Below are 22347 nucleotides of genomic sequence, written 5' to 3'. Positions count from 1 at the left end.
TGGACCAAAAACCATATCTCAGGAAGTACTCAACCGATTTCAATGAAATTCGGTACATAATATTTTCTAAACACCGTGATGACATGTACCAAATATGGGTGAAATCGGTTTATAACCACGCCTGAAATCTCGATTATCACTTTATCATGCGAGAGTATAAAATGTTCGGTGACACCCGAACTTAGCCCTTCCTTACTTGTTTTTAATAAAGGTGATAACGAAAGTTTTATTATATATTCCTCATAACCGGGAGGCTCGGAGCCCCGGTTTTCTCTCTACGGCTCTTTGAATACGTTAAATATTATTATAATTACCTATACATATACTTACATTTGTATTTAGTAGAATAGTCTGGCAAGATAAAAGACCATGAAAATAATAAAGAAAGAAAGAACAAATAGGCCACGCGTGGTCCTTAATACATGAAAATATTATATCTAAATAAAAACGAATCCAGTATAAAAATCCAAAAGCTTGAACTAGAAGTGTTACCGGTTCCATATAGTACGTCCAAGCAAAAATACCGCTTCTTCATTAACAGCTACCAATACATGTAATCTATAGTAGATATAGAAGATTCAATCATGCGTTGCTATTGCTATGATATACATAATATTGAGTATTGTAAATATACTTATTATTTATTGATTACCCAAATCCATTCGAATTTCCTAACATCACGTAAGCAAAGGTTTTATTGACAATTAAAGGCTTAAATAATGTTTGTTGCAGAATCATAAGCTATTTTCCTTTAAACGAGAAATCATTTTTTTTTTTTTTACAACTGTCATGAAGGAACGTTACCACAAACTCTCTATTCCTTTTTAATCAGTTATCAAGAATGCATTTTAAACGATTTTAACTTAGGTCTGAAACTCTGAGCTCTCCTGCACACATTTGTGTGCTGAGGATAAAATACTAATGACTGAAAAGCAGCAAAACGCTTCAAAAAAATTAAGTTTGCTGAAAAAGTTTATTTCTAGGAGTAGTAGATTGTATTGTCTCTTTATTTTTGAAACACTTCCCACGTCTTTTAATTTTATTTTAATGTTTCAAAATTGTAGCTTCTCTCGCTCAGTTTCGGAATTTTACTTACGAGCTTAACAAATTGGTTACCTTCCTATGTGTTTGTATATAATAAATGATGAAAATAGTTTGAAATTATAAATAAAAATGTTATTTTTACCTATTTTCTATTAATATTTTTCTTAAATAAATTCATTAATTTTAACTTTCAACTTCTAGTCCACAGCAGTGATACAGGTGGTGCGAAAACTACTGTCAAGGTTTTGCGACGGCTGCGCAAAATGTCAAAAGACTGTGCACCACTTACTTGCCATTGGCCTTGATAGAATTAATATTCTGATCATCATCTAGGCTCGATGCGAGTAAGCTTCCTCATGCACTGAGCGCCATTCACAGTGGAGCCATAAACACCTTCACCGACGTACTTGGAGTTAAACCACTACTCATTGCAAACGAAGAGATCGAGTTGCCGCGCGATTCGAGAGTGACCTTTGCTTCGCTCTGGTTCCTATAGCAGGTTAAACTCCTTCTTATCCAGAAACGAACCCTACATATCAAATGTATGTCCAACGGCAACAAGTTCCTGCATGGCACTAACCAGCTCTTGGCATGCCCAGCTAACCCTCCACATACGACACTCTTCGAAACAGCACGTTTTCGGGCTTACGTTATAACCGTTACAAAAACAACACAAAGTTGAAAAACGAATATCAAAAACCAAATTTTTTTACGGGTTGAGTTGAAAATCATACTACCGAATTTCAAACCTTCGACCAAAATGAAGTTGTGTTGAAAACCGTAATAGGGGCTTAAATAGGTATTAAGCAATTTTCATTATTTCCATATCAGAGATATCAGAGGCAGGTTGTGTCCTTATTGATATATTCCAGTCGTCCCACATATTATACATATATTCCTCGTATGATGCAGCATAAATTGGCGATTGAAATTACTCGCACAATTCTTCGGATCCGAATAATGGGTATATTACAAAGAACTTGCAAGAAGTTTAAATATTCTATAACTTAACGTTTGCTTATGGTGGTTGTCGAACGTAGGTGCTGTATTGAGCGTTTGATGCTATGGCGTGTGGTTTACTCCCTATGGAGATTTGAATAGTTCTTTGAACGAATTTGCTTTCATATCTAACTACAAGTTATAATGCTGCAGAATGCTATTATTATGAATTAAATAAGTAATTATTAATCAACAAAATTCACATCGTTACTCTTGATTAATTTTCCTTTTATTTAGAGATATGCTTTAATTTTTCACTTCATTTATTTATTTATTTGTATCTTTGCTTTGAAAAATTTCACAGTTCACAACCTTACAAATTGAAAAATAATGAATGATATAGGACCAATAGCAAGTGGGAACAAAATTAATTATTGTGCCATTATATGCAAACATTATTAAAAATTGCTTTTAGGAGTTTTTCATTTGGTTGCAAATTAATTGAGTGATGTGCGAGTCTCATCCTTATAAGCACTTGATTGCTTACAGAACTTTAAATCCAGAATGTGATATTTTATAAGGAGTTTAATTCAAATAATATATATATACGTTTTTCATATGCTTGAAATAAGTTTAATAAGAGTGGATATGCAAATTATAAGAACTTAATAAAAGAAATTTAATTTACTTTCGAATACATTCTGACAATAGTAGAGTAATTGCAAAGGTAAAATTGACCTTTCAATGTTTTCCAGCCGATTAATACAGCTATAGGGACACAATAGATATGAAGAAGTACAATATATTATAACATTTTATACAATTTGGCACATTTTACGCTCTAAATTTATTATTATTCCTTTTCCATATTTTTAATATGCTTGCAATCATAATCTACTATTTTAATAAAATGTTGAATAAACATTACTAATTCAGCACATTTGTTTTTTGATCAAACATTTAAGTAATTTCTACAATTCTATACTTTAATTCATATACTCGTTCATCGTATTGTTGACAATGTTCTCTTTAATAATTTTACAGCATGATTTTGCACTTTTTACTACAAATTACTTTCGTGATTTGATATAATTATTATAAATTAAAATCACTTGAAATCAACATTTTTTGTATTAACTTCTAATGCTATGCCTACGTGAGTATTATATTTACTTTTATTTTCATACGATCTTCTTACAATAATTTTGAGCTTTTTTTCATGATGTTCACTCATAACTAGAATTTTTGTATTTGTATTTTAAAACAGTATGTATTACAATCAATACTTGCTTAGATACTTAAAAATTGTCATAGAGCTAGTTAGAGGTTTCAATTTGTTTTAAAACGGTGATGTGCAACTTTTCAACAGAATTCTGAAATATTATTCAATTTGTTTGTTACTAATAATTCTTGAAAAAAATAATTGCATAAAGATTGAATCGATTGTGATGAAAAGTCTTACAAATAATGACGAGAATGCTCATTGATAAATATTCCTACCCCCGTATAACAGTTTTAAATAAAAAAAAATATATATAACATTTAAAGATCCAAATGACACAACATTAAAATTTAAGCTTTTAAGTTACTGAGCAGACCAAACGTTCCTTCGAACGCCTAAAAAAAATTGCAAAGATTTGATTTTTTACGTATAATTTTTAAATTTATTGCTATTGGGACTTCTCAGATTCTCATTTTTTCATCTTTGTTTATTTAGTGTGTTCAATTAAAAGCTATTTATTTGGCAATAAATGGATTTGATTTAACTTTTAATGCAATCATATACAGACATATGTATATGTAACATTATGCAACATAATTCTTGCGATTATATATATATTATATTTCAATTACTATTTAAATTTAGAACAAATTTGTGAATTGAAATGAGAATTTTTCGGATGCATTGCATTCGCTGATAATGTGAATTTGAAAATTCATTATTCAATTTTAAAACATTTAAAAATAAATACTAAAGTAATCACACTACAAACTAATCAAATAGAAGGTTTAACTAAAATATTAGACTTTGGCTTCATGTAAAATAATTTATAAAAATAAAATAAAAAATTCATAGTAAAAATAATTTCAATGATATTTTTACGTTTATGGATCTTAGTTTTTTTTTAACTTGGCGTTACTTAATAAACGTTGTTGCGAACTGGTTTATCTAGATATTTGTTCAGATGACATATGTGTGTAAATAGTGTTACATGTGTATCGCCATTCATAATAATCAATAAAAATCACTTAATACTAGTAATTTGCGCGAATTTTTGCGTGATTCATAAATACTTTTAGATACTTCTAAATTTTATTTTTGGTCATTTAAATTGTTCAACTCTTAAAATATACTTGTACAAATTTCTTACTCATATAATATATTGATGCATGTATTCTTTCACTTTATAATTAAAAAAAATTGCAGAGAAGTTTTGTATGCGTAAATTTTAATCCTACTTGTGCTTTTAATCTGTTTGTTTTTTCGTGTCAATCTGACCTTTTAAAACCATTTTGTGTCCCAAAAACTTCAGATTTACAGCCTGATATGATGACTGCACAATGTAAAAAAAAAAAAAAAAAAAAAAAAAAAAAAAAAAAAAAAAAAATTAATAAATAAAAAATTTTATACAACAGATTATATACTCACATAAACGCTACTTTGACATGTTAATATCCCAAGTCAAATCTAAGGGATACAATAGAGTATACTATATGTTATTTATATATTTTGTATGAAAATAATTTGAGCAAATTTGATTCACTTTGAGTGTCCTTTAGCGATGTATCGGAAGAGTTCGGATATTTATTTAAATGGTGCGAAAGCAAGCACAAACAAACTTATTAAAATACATACAATGCATACAATAATTTGGTTCGATTTTTTCAGAACCCTATTTTATAAACAAAAAATATAATTGATCTCTCAAAATTTGTGATATCATAGCTGCATTCGTGAACATTTAAATAACATTATATCAATTTTTACTTAAGTCGTTATTTCTTGAGCAAATACTTTTTTAACAACTCCATCATGGGCGATTTTTAAATTGTTTCAGGAAGGTATTTGATTGCATATCGGAGTACATATTTTGAGTACAGTTGTTTGGAAAACTAAATTATAATGGAAGTGATTTTCGGATATTCACTTCTTTGTATTTTTATCACAAGTAAATACAACACGTTTTTGCAATGATATTCAAGACTTTGAATATATGTATATTTAAGAGAGAAAGTTTTAATTTATTTAATAATATTCAAATTATCTCTTTTCTAATGTTTGGATATGTTTAAGTGTCGATTATTTTATACCATTAAATTTGCTTCTTGAGCAATTCAAAGAGATATTTGAATAAAGCAATTACTGGGAAATAAGCTGCCAATGTGAATGAGTAAGCGATGAAGTAAAGTTATTTAATGACAATGTGTCAAACTTCGATTTATATGAAGTACAATCGGGTTAAACAAATTTTCATCATTGTCTTTAAATATATTATAATTAGTTTTAAAATGTTGCTTTTATGAATTTAGATGGTGTAGTATAAGTAAATTTAGAAATAACTTCAAATTTTATAAATATACATTTGATATTTATCGCATGTGTACTATATGTACAAACTAATGAATACCTATGCTGCATAATTGCAAACATTTCTAATTATAATTTGAATACACTAAAGCAATGCATGCTTTTATGCACAAATTAAGGAGTGACTTTGATTATATATATAAATATTTTCTATGATGTCCATAATTCACCAACTAATCAAATAAATGATAATCGGCTAAACAATTTCACCAATACCGGATATTCAGTTTTTTTTTTTTTTTTTGTTTTGCTTTTCGATATTACTTTGTATTAATGTTTTGGCTTATGTTTTCTCACTTACCAGAATTTGTATGTATGTACGTATTTATCATATTTTTAAATATTGGTTGGACGACATTCAATTTAACAACTACGCTTTTCTTCTATTAAATTTTTAAATTGTTGGTATTTTTTGGCTCAATACCTTTATCTTATATGCATGTATATGTGCTAATCTTCAACTCTTTTTTCTATTATATTTGCTTTGTTATACACTGAATATTTGATTTAATCTCATTGTTTTTACGCATTGCATGAGTATTTTGGGTTGCTAATTAAAAATTGTAATATTTCTTGAGCATTTTGACGACTTCAATTCTTCTTAATGTAACATAAAACCTTTTTTCTTATATAATAATCTTTAATTTTGTTCCACATGATGTGCAAAATTGTGTGACCGAATTTGCAAAAGTTGAGTATAGCTGCGTTGACTTGCAGTCAGCAGCCAGTGGTACATTGCATTGTTCATTTCTCTCACTAGTAAGGTGCGAATCGATTGAATCCACCACGATACATAGTTGCCTATAATTGGAACAAAATATTTAAATGCATTTGATTATCATAAAAGAATATATTGTGCAATAGTTTAAAAAATATGTGAGAAAAACTTACACCATAGCCGGGCACTGGTCCGATTCCATGTCCTAAATAGGGGTCTGCATACTCTCTTGTTGCATATCTGGGTTTTGCAGAATATAAAAGAAGCGACGTAAAGTTTACAAAAATGAATTACGAAAATTAAGGAAACAATATCTCGATGAGGTGTTAATAATAGGGAAGTTGATTGTTGAATTAAAATTTTAATGATTTCATGAACTGAACTTGAATTCTTTTTCCTTGCTTGTTATCTTAAGATGATTATTAGTAAAAATTATTCAGTTTTGTGAGAATTTTGCACGCATTAATTAACGTAAATTCTAAATTATTCGATATTTCGGTTTTTCTTCTTTTCACTTTGCTATAAATATAAAAATGAAGGAATGAGTGATTTTAGTCCGTTGACTAAGTTTCCGGGTTAACTAATATTCTTTAAAAATGTATCACAACAAGAAATTGTGAAAGTAGGTGTTACCTTAATAATTCATAAAGAGTTTATAGAGCAACGACTTTTTTTTTAAGAGTAAATTTGGAAAAATTATTCACTTACAAACATCTCATGTATAAATGAAACGCCTTATTTGTATGTGCGCGCATTACGTCCGAACCACAGCACGGAAAGACGTGAAAATTGGCACGGGTACTCCTTTAGTCCTGGAGAAGGTCCTAACGGCGACCTATTTGCAAAATCATTTTCGATTTCGCAATTTATGTATATATTTATAACTCAAGAATGGCTGAACCGATTTGGCTGAAAATTGGTGATGAGGTAGCTCGGAATCTCCGGAAGGGAATAGGCTACTTTCTATCGTTTTATGTTAAAAGCCAAAAAATTATAGTGATAGATAGTGAATTTTAAATAGATTTTATAATTTACAGTTTTTTTTTTTTTTTTGTTAAAAATGTAATTTAAATATAAATTATAAAATCTATTTATATATACAAGGGTGACCGCTTGTCCAACGGGACGGACGCCTGTTTTGTGTACATATGCGAACTAGTTCCTATGTTTAAGAGATATTGAAGTTTTGCACACGTTCTTTTCTCCCCAAGAGCTGCCATACAAACTGGTGAAGTCGAAGATAGCGATGTTCATGTTTTTTGTTTTATTGTAATTTGTATGCAGTGTCTACTCATATATTATATCAGTTTAGTGTTTGCTTTAGCTTATTAACAACGAAGTTAGCTTATTAACTTAATATTTCGAGAGAACTTGCATAAAAAATGCAGTCGTAGAAATTTCCCCAGAAAACGTGGTATTATGTCAATGGAAATGAATAGATAAATTAGATAAATAAATAAATAAAATTTTACTTAATGTTGTTTAAAAAATGTCTTTAAACTTGACTCTTCTTAGTTTATTTATTATAGTTTAAATAGAAGATACTTTAATGTCAAAGATAATAAACTTTGCCCCATATTCCATACGACGTTTAGTCGTCAATTAAGAAAAATCGTAAAAATGAAAAACCGAAAAATCGCGCGGCAAAGTTTTCGCTTTTTGCCCAAGCGCTCATATATCTGATATATGATACGATGATAGTGATTGTGGTCACTATCTAAGTGCTTTAATAGTTTGATGAGCGTTACACCTCTTCACTTCTGTGAAAAAACCTGATTTGAAACTGAGGCAAGAGTGTACCTGAGGAATGTTTTAAAAAGTGTGGTAAAGGAGTTAAGCAATAATCTCTTGGATGGGTAGCATTGAGTCCTCCAGCAAGATTCTGCTACAGCCAAACAGCACAAAACAATATTAATGGTTTCATAGCTGCATCCATCAGGAAGTCTATTGGATTTTAATTTGTGGTCAAAGTTGAAAAACACAGTGTCGTCAATACCGATAGCAACTGTGGGTTTAATGCACCAAACCTTCACAGTAGTCAAGTTCCCTCACACATACATATACTTGTATGAGGATCTGCTTTAACTTTGCGATCATAGAATCAACAATAATTGTATTACTGACCGAAACTTCAGTAACATCAGGATGGGTTCGGGATATGAGGTGAGTTTAAAATTTTGAAAATTTTGGTAGATGTTTTTTTATATCCAAAGAACACTTACCCAGCAACAGTAGCGTAACCGGCTAAAGCCGGCTGTGCAGCGGCGGCTGCAGCGCCATATGCTGCCCTAGCGGCCACCGCTGTGTATGTGGTGGCGGCTGTTGCGTACGCCTGCTGTGCTTGTGACAGTGGAGTCTTTAGAAGCGGAGCTGTGGCCTGCAATGGTCAGATGCAAATAAAAATTAAAATATCTCACGTAAAAAAACCCCGTTCAAAAAGATGGAGAATAATGTATGAAGGTGACAAGGTATTAACACGATTCTAATGAACAATGAAATTGTAAGTAATTGGGCATTATTGAAATAACTGTTAATTAAATTGAATTGTTGGAATGGTAACTACTGGCATATGTATATATGTTTCTTGTTGATTAAAATATACAATATTAGGATGGATGAATGGGGATTACATTAGTAGATAAGTGGTATTATCCAAACTTGAAATTATAAAAAATACTTAAGGATCTGTCTACAGACTGGCATGCCTAACTTGTAAATATTAAATAAAAAAGTTTTAAACCAGTGTGAATTTGTTTCGTACAGCAACATCCGGAAAATCAAGCCAAGCCAACCAATAACCAATATAAAAGTATGTTTACAATAATAAATACATTAACAGTTAAGAAAAGTAACGAATTGGAGTGAAAAACGTAAGTATGAGTTACGAATTAAATTGGCATGCCTTGGAATTAATACCTATGTAAAAAAATTTGCAATAATACACACATATATAATTAGATATTAAAGTTTTCGCAATGAACTTAGTATACAACAATAAAGGAGATATATAAACAAGAGACAACTTGTCGTTGTTTGAACAAATTTTGCTTATTTTGTTTACCAAAACGTTTTGTGGTACCGGAATGCGGTTGATCGTATGTGGGGAACTGTTTAGCGTTGTCACAGTGCGGCGCTGTAAGTTTTCAAGTAGATTATATGATAGAAATTGTTTTTGTTGTATTTAAATAACTCAGTATTACAGTATGTATTACATACATAAATACATATGTATATTTATATCACAACAAACAGAACATACATATATAAAAAGTACTATACATATATGTACATATGTATGTATAAACGAATACGTTAACTTAAAGTGATTATATATATGTACATAGGAAATAAGGAAATACTTGCAATAAACTGATTAGAAATGTAGATAAAAGGAGTTATAATTGTAAGAAGTTTAACATCACTGCAAACAAATTATATAAATTAATCTTACAAGGCAAAATTGAACTTTGCATCATAATATATTATCTATATTCAGATTTTCATTTTCCAGAAAAGTGTAATTCGTACGTACAAATAAGATTTACAAAACGTTTTTAAATATCACCTATCCAAAACTAGCTGGTACATTGAAATTTCAATCTCAGAAGATAAATTTTAACGCCGCCTTAAATAAATATGGAAACGGTCTTTAATTCTTTTTTCGTTAAGTTCTCAATTTTTGATAATCGTTCCGATTTTGAGGATGTGGAAATCGAAAAGCAATGACTTAGCTCGTACTGAAAATGAAATAAAAGTGTAATGGAATAACAAGAGCGTAACATAAATAAGCAAGGCAGTTTTCAGTATTTCCCGAACCCTTTTCCAATCTATAAAAAAATACTTTAATTATAACTTTGTAATTTTTGAAGATAATACAACGGGGTTTTCAATAGGGACACTAGCAGAGTAGACCGATAGGGACGGCAAACGACGCCATATTTTTCCACGCTCTTCTGACATATCTTTTCAATAAGGTTTGCCATTTCATCATGGAAAGATATACGATCTAACAACGAGTCGAAATTATTAAAATTTACTACCGAAAGTCGAAGTTAATGGCCTCAACTTTAAGAGCGCTAGGTCCAATTTAAGGAAGTCATAATTAATGGTGTCATAATCCTGTCAGATCAACAATTGAGCGTCTAGTACCCGTAGTGTCTAGAATATTGCTGCCGCTAGCGCATCAATTTAGGAAGATCCAAATCAGTCCCTCACACGTCGTTCCCAAGAACTGAAGTCGCTTGACCATCAGAATCGAACGTGATATTGTAGCAGCAACGGTCGATTTATGCTTGAACACCGTTGAAAATTGGGTTTAGCGTCTGGACTTCTTCAAGCGTGGCCGTGGTGGCCATGCAAAAGAAATCGACTATCACACATAATGGCCTCTAATGTACTTCTTACAGAAATAAATAATTTCATGGAAACTTAAACAGTTTTTGTTTTATTTAAAACTTTTTGAAGATAATACTCTTTTTGAAAAACCCGATATGAAAAATTGTAACAGAAAGATGTCAAATCATCAATTCTGGGCGGCGGTAAACTCTTTTATAAGTGCTACAATTCCTCTCTATGTGCTCTATAAATGAAAATTTGGTTGAATAAGCTCCTGTTATAAAAAAACATAAGTGTACTATTTCCAATTCCTTGAAACTACTGTACATTGTTATAACTAATGCTTTCAACACAAATACATGAAATAATGAAAACGTGTAATTATTTAAATGATATTTGCAGGGAATACAGGGAAAGAATTTAAACTTTTAGAAACCTTAAGAGACTTTTGGCGTTTTCTTTTCTCGTCGAAAATGTTGTCTTTCTATATGGCAAACTTATATAAATTCTGAATAATACCGTTTAAAAGTGTTTCATTTTGTACATGACGAAAGAACGAAAAAATTGTTATCCTGCGATGCATCATTACTTCGAAACAGAAAAAATAAAAAGGCGCACTGAGATTTTGCAATACATTTAAAAATAAATAAAAATATCCAATGGAAAACCAAGCCAATCAAATGGAGGAGCAAGAAAGCCCTTGCATCAAAAGAATACAATGTAAGTATAACATGTAAGGAAAGGATAAATTCGGGTGCAACCGAACATTTTATACTCTTACAACTTGAAAGAATTATAGCCAAGGAAATACCTTAAGATGTAGAACGTCAACCATAGGATCGGAATCTAAGAAGTATTATACATACATATAATATATGTATAACTCATACACTGGCCGACTATCCAGGATAATGTCACCTGGAAGTTCGAAAATCTTTGTGTTATATTGTCAGAGAAGGATAATCCCTGAATTTAAATTGTATATCTCACACATTGAGTTATATTTTCGATCAAAAATCAACTATAGATACAGAGGTCTACATATTCGGTACCTAGGGTTTGAACAGTTTTGGTTGAATTTGGACAATTTTTGGCCAAAAAGTTCCCTACTTTAAGGGAATTATTACTGCACAATTGTATTCCGTTATATTAATTACTTCTTAATTTGTGTACTGAAAAGTGAAAGAATCAAATGGAATTTTACACTTCAACTCTAGAGATATGGGATTTCACCAAAAAGTGGGCGGTGCCACGCCCATTGTCCAATTTTCACACCAGCTCCCATAAAGCCTTCTCATACCATCTCGAAGGTAAAATTTAATGTATCTGGCATAATTATTTATGGATTTATTGCACTTTTTGTAGTTTTTAACAGTACCGTTATATGGTGAGCGAGGTTATCTACTGATTTCATCCATTTTCACACTGTCGGTAAGAGTGTGCGAGGGCTACAAGACTCTGCTTAAGAGAAAAAAGGTAGCTGTCGGTAACAACCACAATTCTGGCGCTAAGAGGCAGAGAGCGGAATTTCAATGACTGACTGTAAAGATAACTTCACCATCAAGCTCAAACCAAATAAGGCGAATAAAATCAGTACAGGAGATGTTTATAGAATTAATGATAAGAATATAGAGTATTATATTTTATTATTATATTATATACGTTTTTCTTTCATATAAATATTTTTAAATGTTAAGTAATGTCAGAATGTCCTTAGTTTATTAAAATGTTTTACTGAATTTTTTTATTAGGCACTAATAACTTTTATATATAACATAAATGAGTAAAAATGAGTAAAATGAGTAAAACTAAAGTTAATTATAGTTTCTTTGAGTACATAGCTGGTTTATAACTTCGTTGCCTCTTTCTATCGAAATAATTTCAACTTCATAACATAATACTCCACACATACATATACTTTTGAAAACATGTTGAGAAAAGAGCACGGAACTTTGACAGGCCGAGCATAGGACAGTATAAATGCAACATTTTTGTGAGAAAAGAAAACGCTATTAATAACAGTGGACGTCAAAACAAGTAGAATAAAAACCTCATGTGCTTGTAATAAAATTTAGTTTTATTTTCATCATCAACTAAGCCCACCCATTTCTGTAAAGTTTTTAAAATAATGTCATAAATATATATCGTCATCTAAAATGCCAAATAACGTATAAACAAAAAAATTTTGTTTTTATTGATTACTATTCACTACAGTAAAATGCATATGTGTATGTAAATACAAAGTCTCTGCTATCAGATAAAACTAAGTTATTCAAGTTTAGTTTCAATAGGGTTAGAGTAAATTTTATATCGTTTTTTTCTTCTGTAAACTTATGAGAAGTGATTCGCTACTTTACATTTTAGGTGATGATGGTTTACGCCCAATCACGCTTTGCATACATATTACTTGACCATCAGATTGGTATTGAAAATAAGTGGGCCGGAACACCGAGATATGATAAATTTAAACAGTATACAGTTATGTGAAAAATAATAAGGACAGGGAAAACAAAACAAGAATAAAATTGTAGTAATTCATGAAAATTTCCGCCAGTTAACGGCATTTTTTTTATGACTCCTAATTTATAAAAACAGTCCGTTGTCCGTTAGACAAATGCAAAGTATAGCACACATTGCTATTTAAGTATAGTTTTACTGAAACGTGATTTTTTTTTTTTTTTTTTTTTTTTTTTTTTTTTTTTTTTTTTTTTTTTTTTTTTTTTTTTTTTTTTTTTTTTTTTTTTTTTTTTTTTGGCAGAGATAAGGCAAGAATAATGTTTTTGGTTTTAATATCAATAAATTTAAACCTGGTATTTCTTTTTAATGTATCGATATGGGAAAGCATAAGCACTACGATTCGAAAACACGAGGACATATTAAATATTTAGGGAAACAAAGATATTCGTACAGAAAAGTTGCATATTTACTTAATGCTTCCAAAAACAGAGTTGTTTGTCAAGAAAATATAGTTTGCTATGTTAAGGAAAAACGAAGCAAGAGAAAAGGCCCCATGTTGTCAAAAAAAAACGTGCAACAAAAGCTTAAACTTGCCGAAGGACATTTTCTTTGGCCTAGTCAAAAGCTGTCTCTTATACACATCTAGATGTGTATAAGAGACAGGTACGAGAATTTATGCTATTGTACGGTGAAGACAATACATTCTGTCAAGAAAGTATCCGGAATTTATAAATAAAACGAAAATTTTTCAATCATCATCCAAATTTATTTTATAGCTTTCAAAGTAACATCAATTTGAAGCTTTCACATGTGCCAACGCTTCTCCTAATCGTCAAAACATTTTGTTAGGTATATAGGCACTTTCCGGGATGRCCTTCAACTCCCGCGTCCAATTTGTTTTGATATCTTCAATTGAGTCGAAGCGTGTTCCCCGAAGTGGATATTTCAGTGTGAAGAAAGGTAAAAGTCACATGGAGCTAAATCGGGGAGATTCGGTACTTGTTCAGTAATATTTGTTGAGTGCTTGGCCAAAATTTAACACAAATACGTTAAAAAATTTTGTAAAATTCGACAAACACTACTGAGGTCGACTGACATAAACAGCTGCTGTAAACACACTGGTTGACAGATTGCGCTAATTTTTAGCATCTTCACACATCTTCCATGGTTTTGTTAAACGTTGGTCTAAAGAATTTAGAGATCCGCTTACCMCAAAAATTCTTTTTACATCTTTGGTGAGGCCTATATTAGAGTAGGCTTCCGTGGTATGGAACCCTTGTTATCAAGTTCATTCTGAGAAACTAGAGTCCGTTCAAAAACAATTTTTACTTTTTGCCTTAAATCATTTGCATTGGGATTCCAATTTCAATCTTCCCCCTTACACTAACCGTTTAAAGCTTATAGATCTCCCTAYACTCGCTAGTCGTAGGGAAATGCTTGGTATAATATTTCTTGTAAAACTCATCAATGGGTCAGTCTGTAGCCCATCTYTMTTGTCTGATATTAATTTTAACATTCCCGCTCGCTCCACCAGGCAGTTTAGACCTTTACTTTTAAAATTAAAATTGTTAAACGAACCATTTCGCCGTATATGTCACGATTTCAATTCTCATTCCAGCACATTTGATCTAACAGATTCACTCTTTACCATTAAAAAAATTATTTTATCTACTCTTAACAAATAACATTTAAAAATTATAAACTTTAATCAAATTCTTAGCTTTGGCTGTTGAAATTTTTGTTTCTGTAGCTGAGCAGCTTAAGATCGCAACGCTTAAAACTCTCTTGCCTTTTATGACTCGGCTAATTCCGCTCGTTGGCGTATTGCGCCCCTCGCGTCGGTTGGTCGGGAGGAGGTAATCGTATTATTATTATTATTAAGGACAGTTATACAAGCCGCGATGAAAAATGTATCTGTCTTCCATATAAGCGGGAGATGAGAATGGGAAATGAAGAATTCTAGTTACTTTCTTGACAGAATGTATGCCTCTTAGGTAGATATTTATGCAAAATTTGTGGAACCCAGTGAAAGCGTCGTTAAGACAAAAGTGTTCAAGTAATAATGAAGAGCTTTTTCAACTTATTCAAATTTCATGAAATGCAATTTCAGTTTCCGACTGCCAAAACCTAGTTAATGCTCAATTTAAAATAAGAGGGATTTTTAACAAAATATTAAACTAATAAGAAATTAATATAATCACTTCTGAATGAAAACTAGTTACTTTTTTTTACATAATGTTGTATTTTTTTAAATAAGTGTCCTTATTTTTTTCACATGCTAATATCGGGAACTTGAAAACAAATGCAAATAAAATACGAAAATATGGGTAAAATTGTAAAAAAAACAAATTTTTTTGTTCTCAATAAATTTTATTAGCAATTGATTTCCCCACATTTCTGGATGTACTATATGTACATTAACTTCATTAGCTGCAGGCCACTGTCCTTATTATTTTTCACTCTATATACATTGTATGTGATGGTGATATACCAAAAGTAATATGTATATATTTGTACACAATAAACTCCAATAAGAAAAATTTGGTACCACTTGAAAAGTATGTATGAAATTTGGTATATAACTATCTTAGCGGGCAACTTCTCTTATATTTTTTATTTATGGTTTGATTTATCCAAATCCTTACCCTTTTCTTAGGGGTCATTTTGTTGGTTCTGTGGTTCTTTTCCATAAATATGTTTTTGTCTTTAAACATTAAGACATAAAAGTACCAGTTATTTGGATGATTTATTTTTTGGTAGTAGTTAGATTTGTACATATGTTATGTATGTAAATGAAATTAAAACGATTATTTGAATCGCTTTGAAACTTGTATGTACACATCTTATGTAATTTGTATAAGTAAATGTCTTCATATTCCGTTAGTAACACATAAATAATAATTAGACGTTTGAATACAGTGAAATACTAAAATGCAAATACTAAAGGATTATCGTTAGTAAATTAAAAAAAAAAAACCAAGTTTCGAAAAAATGCAAACTTAATTCGTTAAAAGTATAGGATAGTCCCAAAAGTGGGGAAAATAAACAACGAGAGCAGTGAATGAGTAAAAATCGAGAAATCTAAAATTACATTTAATATGGCTGCTGGCTGTGCGGCTGGAACTTCTGCGACCGGTTTGGCTGCCTGTAAAATTCGTAGTACGATTTCAAGTTGTTACACAAATATTAACAAATTTTGGATATCGAATTAATTTTATAACTACTCTTAAAAAATAACTATTTTATTACCTATTAACTAATCGATTTTTTTTAATAGCATAGTTTTGTAGAATTTTAAATTTACCTGGAATCGCAGATTCGGATCAGCGGAAGCTGCAGCAGCTGCTAGGAAGGGATCGTAGTAGACGCTGTATGAAAAATATAAAAATTATTAAGTCAAAATCAAAAAGTCATATGTCATTGCTTGTAAAATTTTACTGGAATAGGTACTTAAAAGCAAAATTCAGATATTCTTGTTCAAACTGATTGTAGGTTTCTCAATTTCGATCTTCAATGTTATGCGGTGGAGTAACCTTCATGTTTTATTATGTCAAATCAAAGGTTCATACTAAAGCTATTTTTAGAGCCCTCTTTCAAAAACTTTTTCTTTTCTATAATTCTTTCCGAAAATAGTTTTTATTGATACGTATTTCAATAAAACTATGTCAATCTGTGGTATGTAAAATTCTCTGCCCTAATCGCTACACCTGCTCCGCTCTTTCTGAAATAACTAAATTGTAATGCCTTGTTTTTAACTTGGTATGAGTGCGTAGTAGAGGGTTTCCAGGAATATGACTAAACAGAAAATATATTTTTTTTTAAATGCGACACATTTCATACTTGCAAATTTATTAGAATGTCATGCACTTTGTTCCATACGTTTACTGAAAGTTGTATATCAATACTACAGTTATTAATTCATTGTCCTTGTTAAGTAGAACGTCAAGTCATGCAGTCTTCAATAGTTTGAGAATATCAAATATTAAATAATTTGTGTATTTAAAATAATATATATTTTAATATTAAAACATTTATGAAATTAGTAATGCGGGGTTTTCACATTGCAAAGCTGCCTACTCTAAAAGTTCTAATCATTTTAAGATATAAACATTTCTAATTACTGCACACTTCCGCCCTTAGAATTCACTAATGTGTAATATGATAACTATATTCGTTAATATACATTAGTGCATACAATACTAAGAGAACATACATACAAAAATATGCCTAATTCTTATATAAAGCGCATGCAATTGTATATTATTTACCGTATATACTCGTACATATACTCTCCAAATCACACATAGCATTTACAGTTTAATACTTTGATACGGTGAATGTAGTCTTTTCACATGTATTTTGCATAACTTTAGAGATAAAAGCAATTTTCATAACTACATTAAACTATATGCATATTGTAACTAACTGAGCCATTAAGAAGTTAATAGCTGCGACTATACTACTCATACAACAAAGTGAAGTTTGTACGATATTAAGCAAAGAATTATTGATATGAATCGATCAATTCGTCAAATGAGGGCATTTCCATAAATTTACTTGAATGCGTAATGCAACAATACATAAGTGAGAACAGTATTGTTAATACTTACGGTGTGAATCCGTGTAAAGCGGTACCAGCCGCATTGACTGCAGCTGCTGCATTTGCCGCGGCGGCTATGGATGCAGCAGCTGCAGCGGATGGCGATTGAGTGGCTGCACCTGTAGCACCCAAACGTGCAGCATAAGCAGCAGCAGCGGCGTTGGCTACCTGGGGCGTGTTGGCTGCAGCGGCCGCTGAATGAGCTATTGAATGCAGTTGTTGTTGAGCAGCGCTGGTCTGAATCGCAGCAACCGCGTGAGCTTGGTTGGTCCCGCCTGCTGATTGCACTTGCAATGCCTGTTGCAATCCTAATTGGTGGTGTGCGGTTTGTTGCGCATGATGTGGATGATGGTGTGCCTGATGATGATGGTGGTGATGTTGTTGCTGCTGTGCGGCTACAGCAACAGCGGCCAAAGCGGGGTTGAATGGCCCACCCACAACTCCCATATGACCGCGATGGATTGCTACGCCTCGCATGGCGGCAGCGGCTGCTACGGTGGCTATTGGATTGATGAAGCAGGCAGCGATTGATTGAGTTCGATAATGTGAATTACAGTCCGCATCGTATTTTTTGAGTTTAGTTTGTTGATAAATATCCCATATTCGAGGTGAAGAGCAAATAACAATTGAATACAACGATCAAACATTTTGTTAATAATAGTTTTTAACGTTCAAATTATATATTTCGGTGAGTTGGTTATAAAAGCAAGATTATTGAGAATGTCGATTGGATAATTCGCAACACATAATACAGTTTCATCGTTCGAACAGTAAACATTATTCGAATATATTCGTGGTAGCCATTTTTTTCGATATACATATATTTGTTTGTTTTAAGTGGCGTTTCCAAAAGAAGAAAAATTAAGAGAAAATAACAAAAAAGTCATGCGATTAGTATGATTTATATTTTCATATATGAAGCCATACAAAATATACACAATGAAAACTATAACTTAATATATACTTTTTATATATGTACATACATATACCATACATATTAAAACCTCTATTATATATTGATATTAGCGTGAGTGCGGTATCTGACTACTGGCTACTGTACCTCGGATACTGTTTCCCATTAACATTTTTCTATTAACATTTACTTTATCTGGTTTCTTGGTTTTTTTCGTAGTTGTTGTTTTTACCCTTGAACAGGGTATATTAAGTTTGTCACAAAGCTTTTAACACCCAGAAGGAAGCGTAGGAGACCCTATGAAGTATATATATAAATGATCAGTATGTTGAGCTGAGTCGATTTAGACATGTCCGTCTGTCTGTCTGTTCGTCTGTATATATACGAACGAGTCCCTCAGTTCTTAAGATATCGTTTTGAAATTTTGCAAACATCACTTTCTCTTCAAGAAGCTGCTCATTTGTTGGAACTGCCGATATCGACCCACTATAACATATAGCTGCCATAGAAACTGAACGATCGGAATCAAGTTCTTGTATGGAAAGCTTCCACATTTGACAATGTATCTTCACAAAAGTTGGCACAGGTTATTTTCTAGGAAAAAAATGTAATCTCCGAAGAAATTGTTCAGATCGGCTTACTACAGCATAGCTGCCATACAAACTGAACAATCGGAAACAAGTTCTTGTATGGAAAGTTTTTCCTCTTCTTGATTGGGCATTTCTTCTTTTCACTACGTGACGCCAATTAGATATTCCAAGTGAAGCCAGGTCCTCGGACAACATGACATAGCCAGCGTAGCCGCTGTCTTTTAATTCTATGAAATATGTCGTCATATATCTCGTACAGCTCATCGTTCCATCGAATGCGATATTCGCCGCGGCCAACGCGGAAAGGACCATAAATCTTTCGCAGAACTTTCTCTCGAAAACTCGCAACGTTGACTCATCCGTTGTTGACATCGTCCTAGCCTCTGCACCATATAGCAGGATGGGAATTATGAGTGACTTATAAAGTTTGGTTTTTGTTTGTCGAGAGAGGACTTTGCTTCTCAATTGCTTACTCAGTCCGAAGTAGCACCTGTTGGCAAGAGTAATGCTGCGTTGGATTTCTAGGCTGACATTGTTGGTGGTGTTTACGCTGGTTCCCAGATAGACGAAATTGTCTACGACTTCAAAGTTATGACTGTCAACAGTGACGTGAGAGCCTAGTCGCGAGTGCGACGACTGTTTGTTTGATTACAGGAGATATTTCGTCTTGCCCTCGTTCACTGCCAGACCCATTTGTGTTGCTTCCTTGTCCAGTCTGGAGAAAGCAGAATTAACGGCGTCGGTGTTGAGGCCGATGGTATCAACGTCATCGGCATACGCCAGCAGCTGTAACTCTTTAAGAAGATGGTACCTTCTCTATTTAGTTCTGCAGCTCGAACTATTTTCTCCAGAAGCAGGTTGAAAAAGTCGCACGATAAGGAATCGCCTTGTCAGAAACCTCGTTTGGTATCGAAGGGCTCGGAGAGGTCCTTCCCGATTCTGACGAAGCTTTTGGTGCTGCTCAACGTCAGCTTACACAGCCGTATAAGTTTTGCAGGGATACCAAATTCAGACATCGCGGCATAAAGGCAGCTACTTTTCGTACTGTCGAAAGAAGCTTTGAAATCGACGAAGAGGTGGTGAGTGTCGATCCTCCTTTCACGGGTCTTTTCGAAGATTTGGCACATGGTGAATATCTGGTCGGTTGTTGATTTTCCAGGTCTGAAGCCACTCTGATAAGGTCCAATCAGTTTGCTGACGATGGGCTTTAATCTTTCACACAATACGCTCGATAGCATCTTATATGCAATGTTGAGGAGGCTAGTTGGCGCAGATTGTGGGGTCTCCTTTTTTGAAGATGCGGCATAGCACACTTAAATTTCAATCGTTGGGCATGCTTTCGTCCGACCATATTTTACAACGAACATCCTTATCAGTTCCTCGCCGCCGTGTTTGAATAGCTCGGCCGGCAATCCATCGGCCCCCGATACTTTGTTGTTCTTCAGACGGGTAATTGCTATTCGAACTTCTTCCTGGTCGGGAAATGGAACGTCTGCTCCATCGTCATCGATTGGGGAATCGGGTTCGCCTTCTCCTGGCGTTGTGCGTTCACTGCCATTCAGCAGGCTGGAGAAGTATTCCCTTCATAATTTAGGTATGCTCTTTCGGTTTCGGTTGCAGCTGTACGTAAGATTTTGAAATGCCGTCCCACAGTTCCCTTATACCGAGTTGTTGACGAGTGCTCTCAGAGAGCAAGAGTGCAAGCCGAGTAGAAAATCGTTCGGCTCTCTGTTGTGATTGYAGCTTCTCGACGTCKAACCTTCCTTGTGTTTGATGGCGTGCGTTTTTTGCTGCACAGAGGCGCGTGCAAATCTTGGCWGCAACAAGATAGTGGTCCGAGTCGAGGTTAGGACCTCGGGCGCACGCACATCTAAAACACTGGAGACGTGTCTTCCGTCTATCACAACATGATCGATCTGGTTGGTGGTTTTTCGATCCGGAGACAGCAAGGTAGCTTGATGTATCTTCTTATGCTGGAATCTAGTACTACAGATAACCATATTTCGGGCCCGGCAAAGTCGATCAGCCTCAACCCATTTGGGGATGTTTCCTCGTGGAGGCTTAATTTACCGACCGTAGTGCCAAAGATACCTTCTTTGCCCACCCTGGCGTTAAAGTCGCCAAGCACGATTTTGACATCGTGCGGAGGCAGCTCTCGTAAGTCCTTCTCTTCGGTACAAATTGTTTATATCGGTTAACTATATCATATAGCTCTTGTATGGAAAAATTTTGCATTTGACGTGGTATCTTTATGAAATTTGCCATGGATTACTATAATCTCCAAAAAAAAAGTTGTTCAGATCGAATTAATATAGCATATAAATTAGTTTCGGTGCAGCCGAGGTTAACGCTTTTTCTTGATTTCAATATAATATATATTAATGTATTAGTGAGATTAAATTAATCATTTCAACTTTAATTCGTGCACACATTTGCACGCAACACAAAATACGTTTATGCTAGCCCTGATATTATGATTCCATCAGCTTTAAGCCAAATAAATTATTGTTTCTATAGAATTATATAGGTGCATATGTTCCAATTATTATCATATACTCAAATTCTTTGTAAGCTTAATTTGTAGTTTCCTAACATGAGATTTAGTCAACTTTTTTAAGTGTCGTTATGGATCAAGGTGAAAAAAATAATTCTTATATTAATCGTATCAATTTATTAATTATATACAGTTATGTGAAAAATAATAAGGACAGGGATGCATAAAAACAAAAGAATAATAAAATTGTAGTAAGTCATGAAAATTTCCACCAGTTAACGGCATTTTTTTATCACTCCTTATTTATAAAAACAGATTATGTTTGACAAATGCGAAGTATTTGCACACATTTCGTAAAAAACCATTTTGTTCTTAACAATGTCCGCAAGCAGTTGTGCGATTTAATAAGAATATCGCGCTATTTAAAATCAGTAGCGAAAATAGTTTTATTGAAACGGGTTTTTTTCCAGAGATATGGCAAGAATAATATTTCTGGTTTTAGTATCAATAAATTTAAACCTGGTATTTCTTTTTAWTGTATCGATATGGGAAAGCATAAGCACTACGATTCGAAAACTCGAGGACATATTAAATATTTAGTGAAACAAAGATATTCGTACAGAAAAGTTGCGTATTTACTTAATGCTTCCAAAAACAGAGTTGTTTGT

At 32.7% G+C, this 22347-nt stretch overlaps 1 protein-coding gene across 17 annotated transcripts in view; it reads right to left on the bottom strand.

Moving 5' to 3' along the window:
• Positions 1–2461: 2461 nt before the first annotated feature.
• The window catches only part of LOC108971628 (RNA binding protein fox-1 homolog 2), a 97505-nt gene continuing 77619 nt past the window's right edge, over positions 2462–22347 (bottom strand). For 9 of the 17 annotated variants that reach the window (XM_018937815.1, XM_018937817.1, XM_018937816.1 and 6 more), the window contains 7 exons: positions 17693–18182; positions 16387–16450; positions 16174–16227; positions 9352–9423; positions 8513–8667; positions 6464–6530; positions 2462–6373 (listed from right to left, as the gene is read on the bottom strand). In XM_018937815.1, coding sequence (XP_018793360.1) covers positions 6329–6373; positions 6464–6530; positions 8513–8667; positions 9352–9423; positions 16174–16227; positions 16387–16450; positions 17693–18182 — 947 coding nt within the window. In that variant the 3' untranslated portion in view covers positions 2462–6328. The remainder of the gene's footprint in view (positions 6374–6463; positions 6531–8512; positions 8668–9351; positions 9424–16173; positions 16228–16386; positions 16451–17692; positions 18183–22347) is intronic. The other 8 variants (XM_018937828.1, XM_018937829.1, XM_018937831.1 and 5 more) reach the window with 6 other exon arrangements.

Source organism: Bactrocera latifrons, unplaced genomic scaffold (assembly GCF_001853355.1).
Source record: "Bactrocera latifrons isolate USDA-ARS-PBARC rearing strain unplaced genomic scaffold, ASM185335v1 scaffold_35, whole genome shotgun sequence".
Classification (NCBI taxonomy): Eukaryota; Metazoa; Arthropoda; class Insecta; order Diptera; family Tephritidae; genus Bactrocera; species Bactrocera latifrons.
This window is presented reverse-complemented; position numbering and strand designations above follow the sequence as displayed.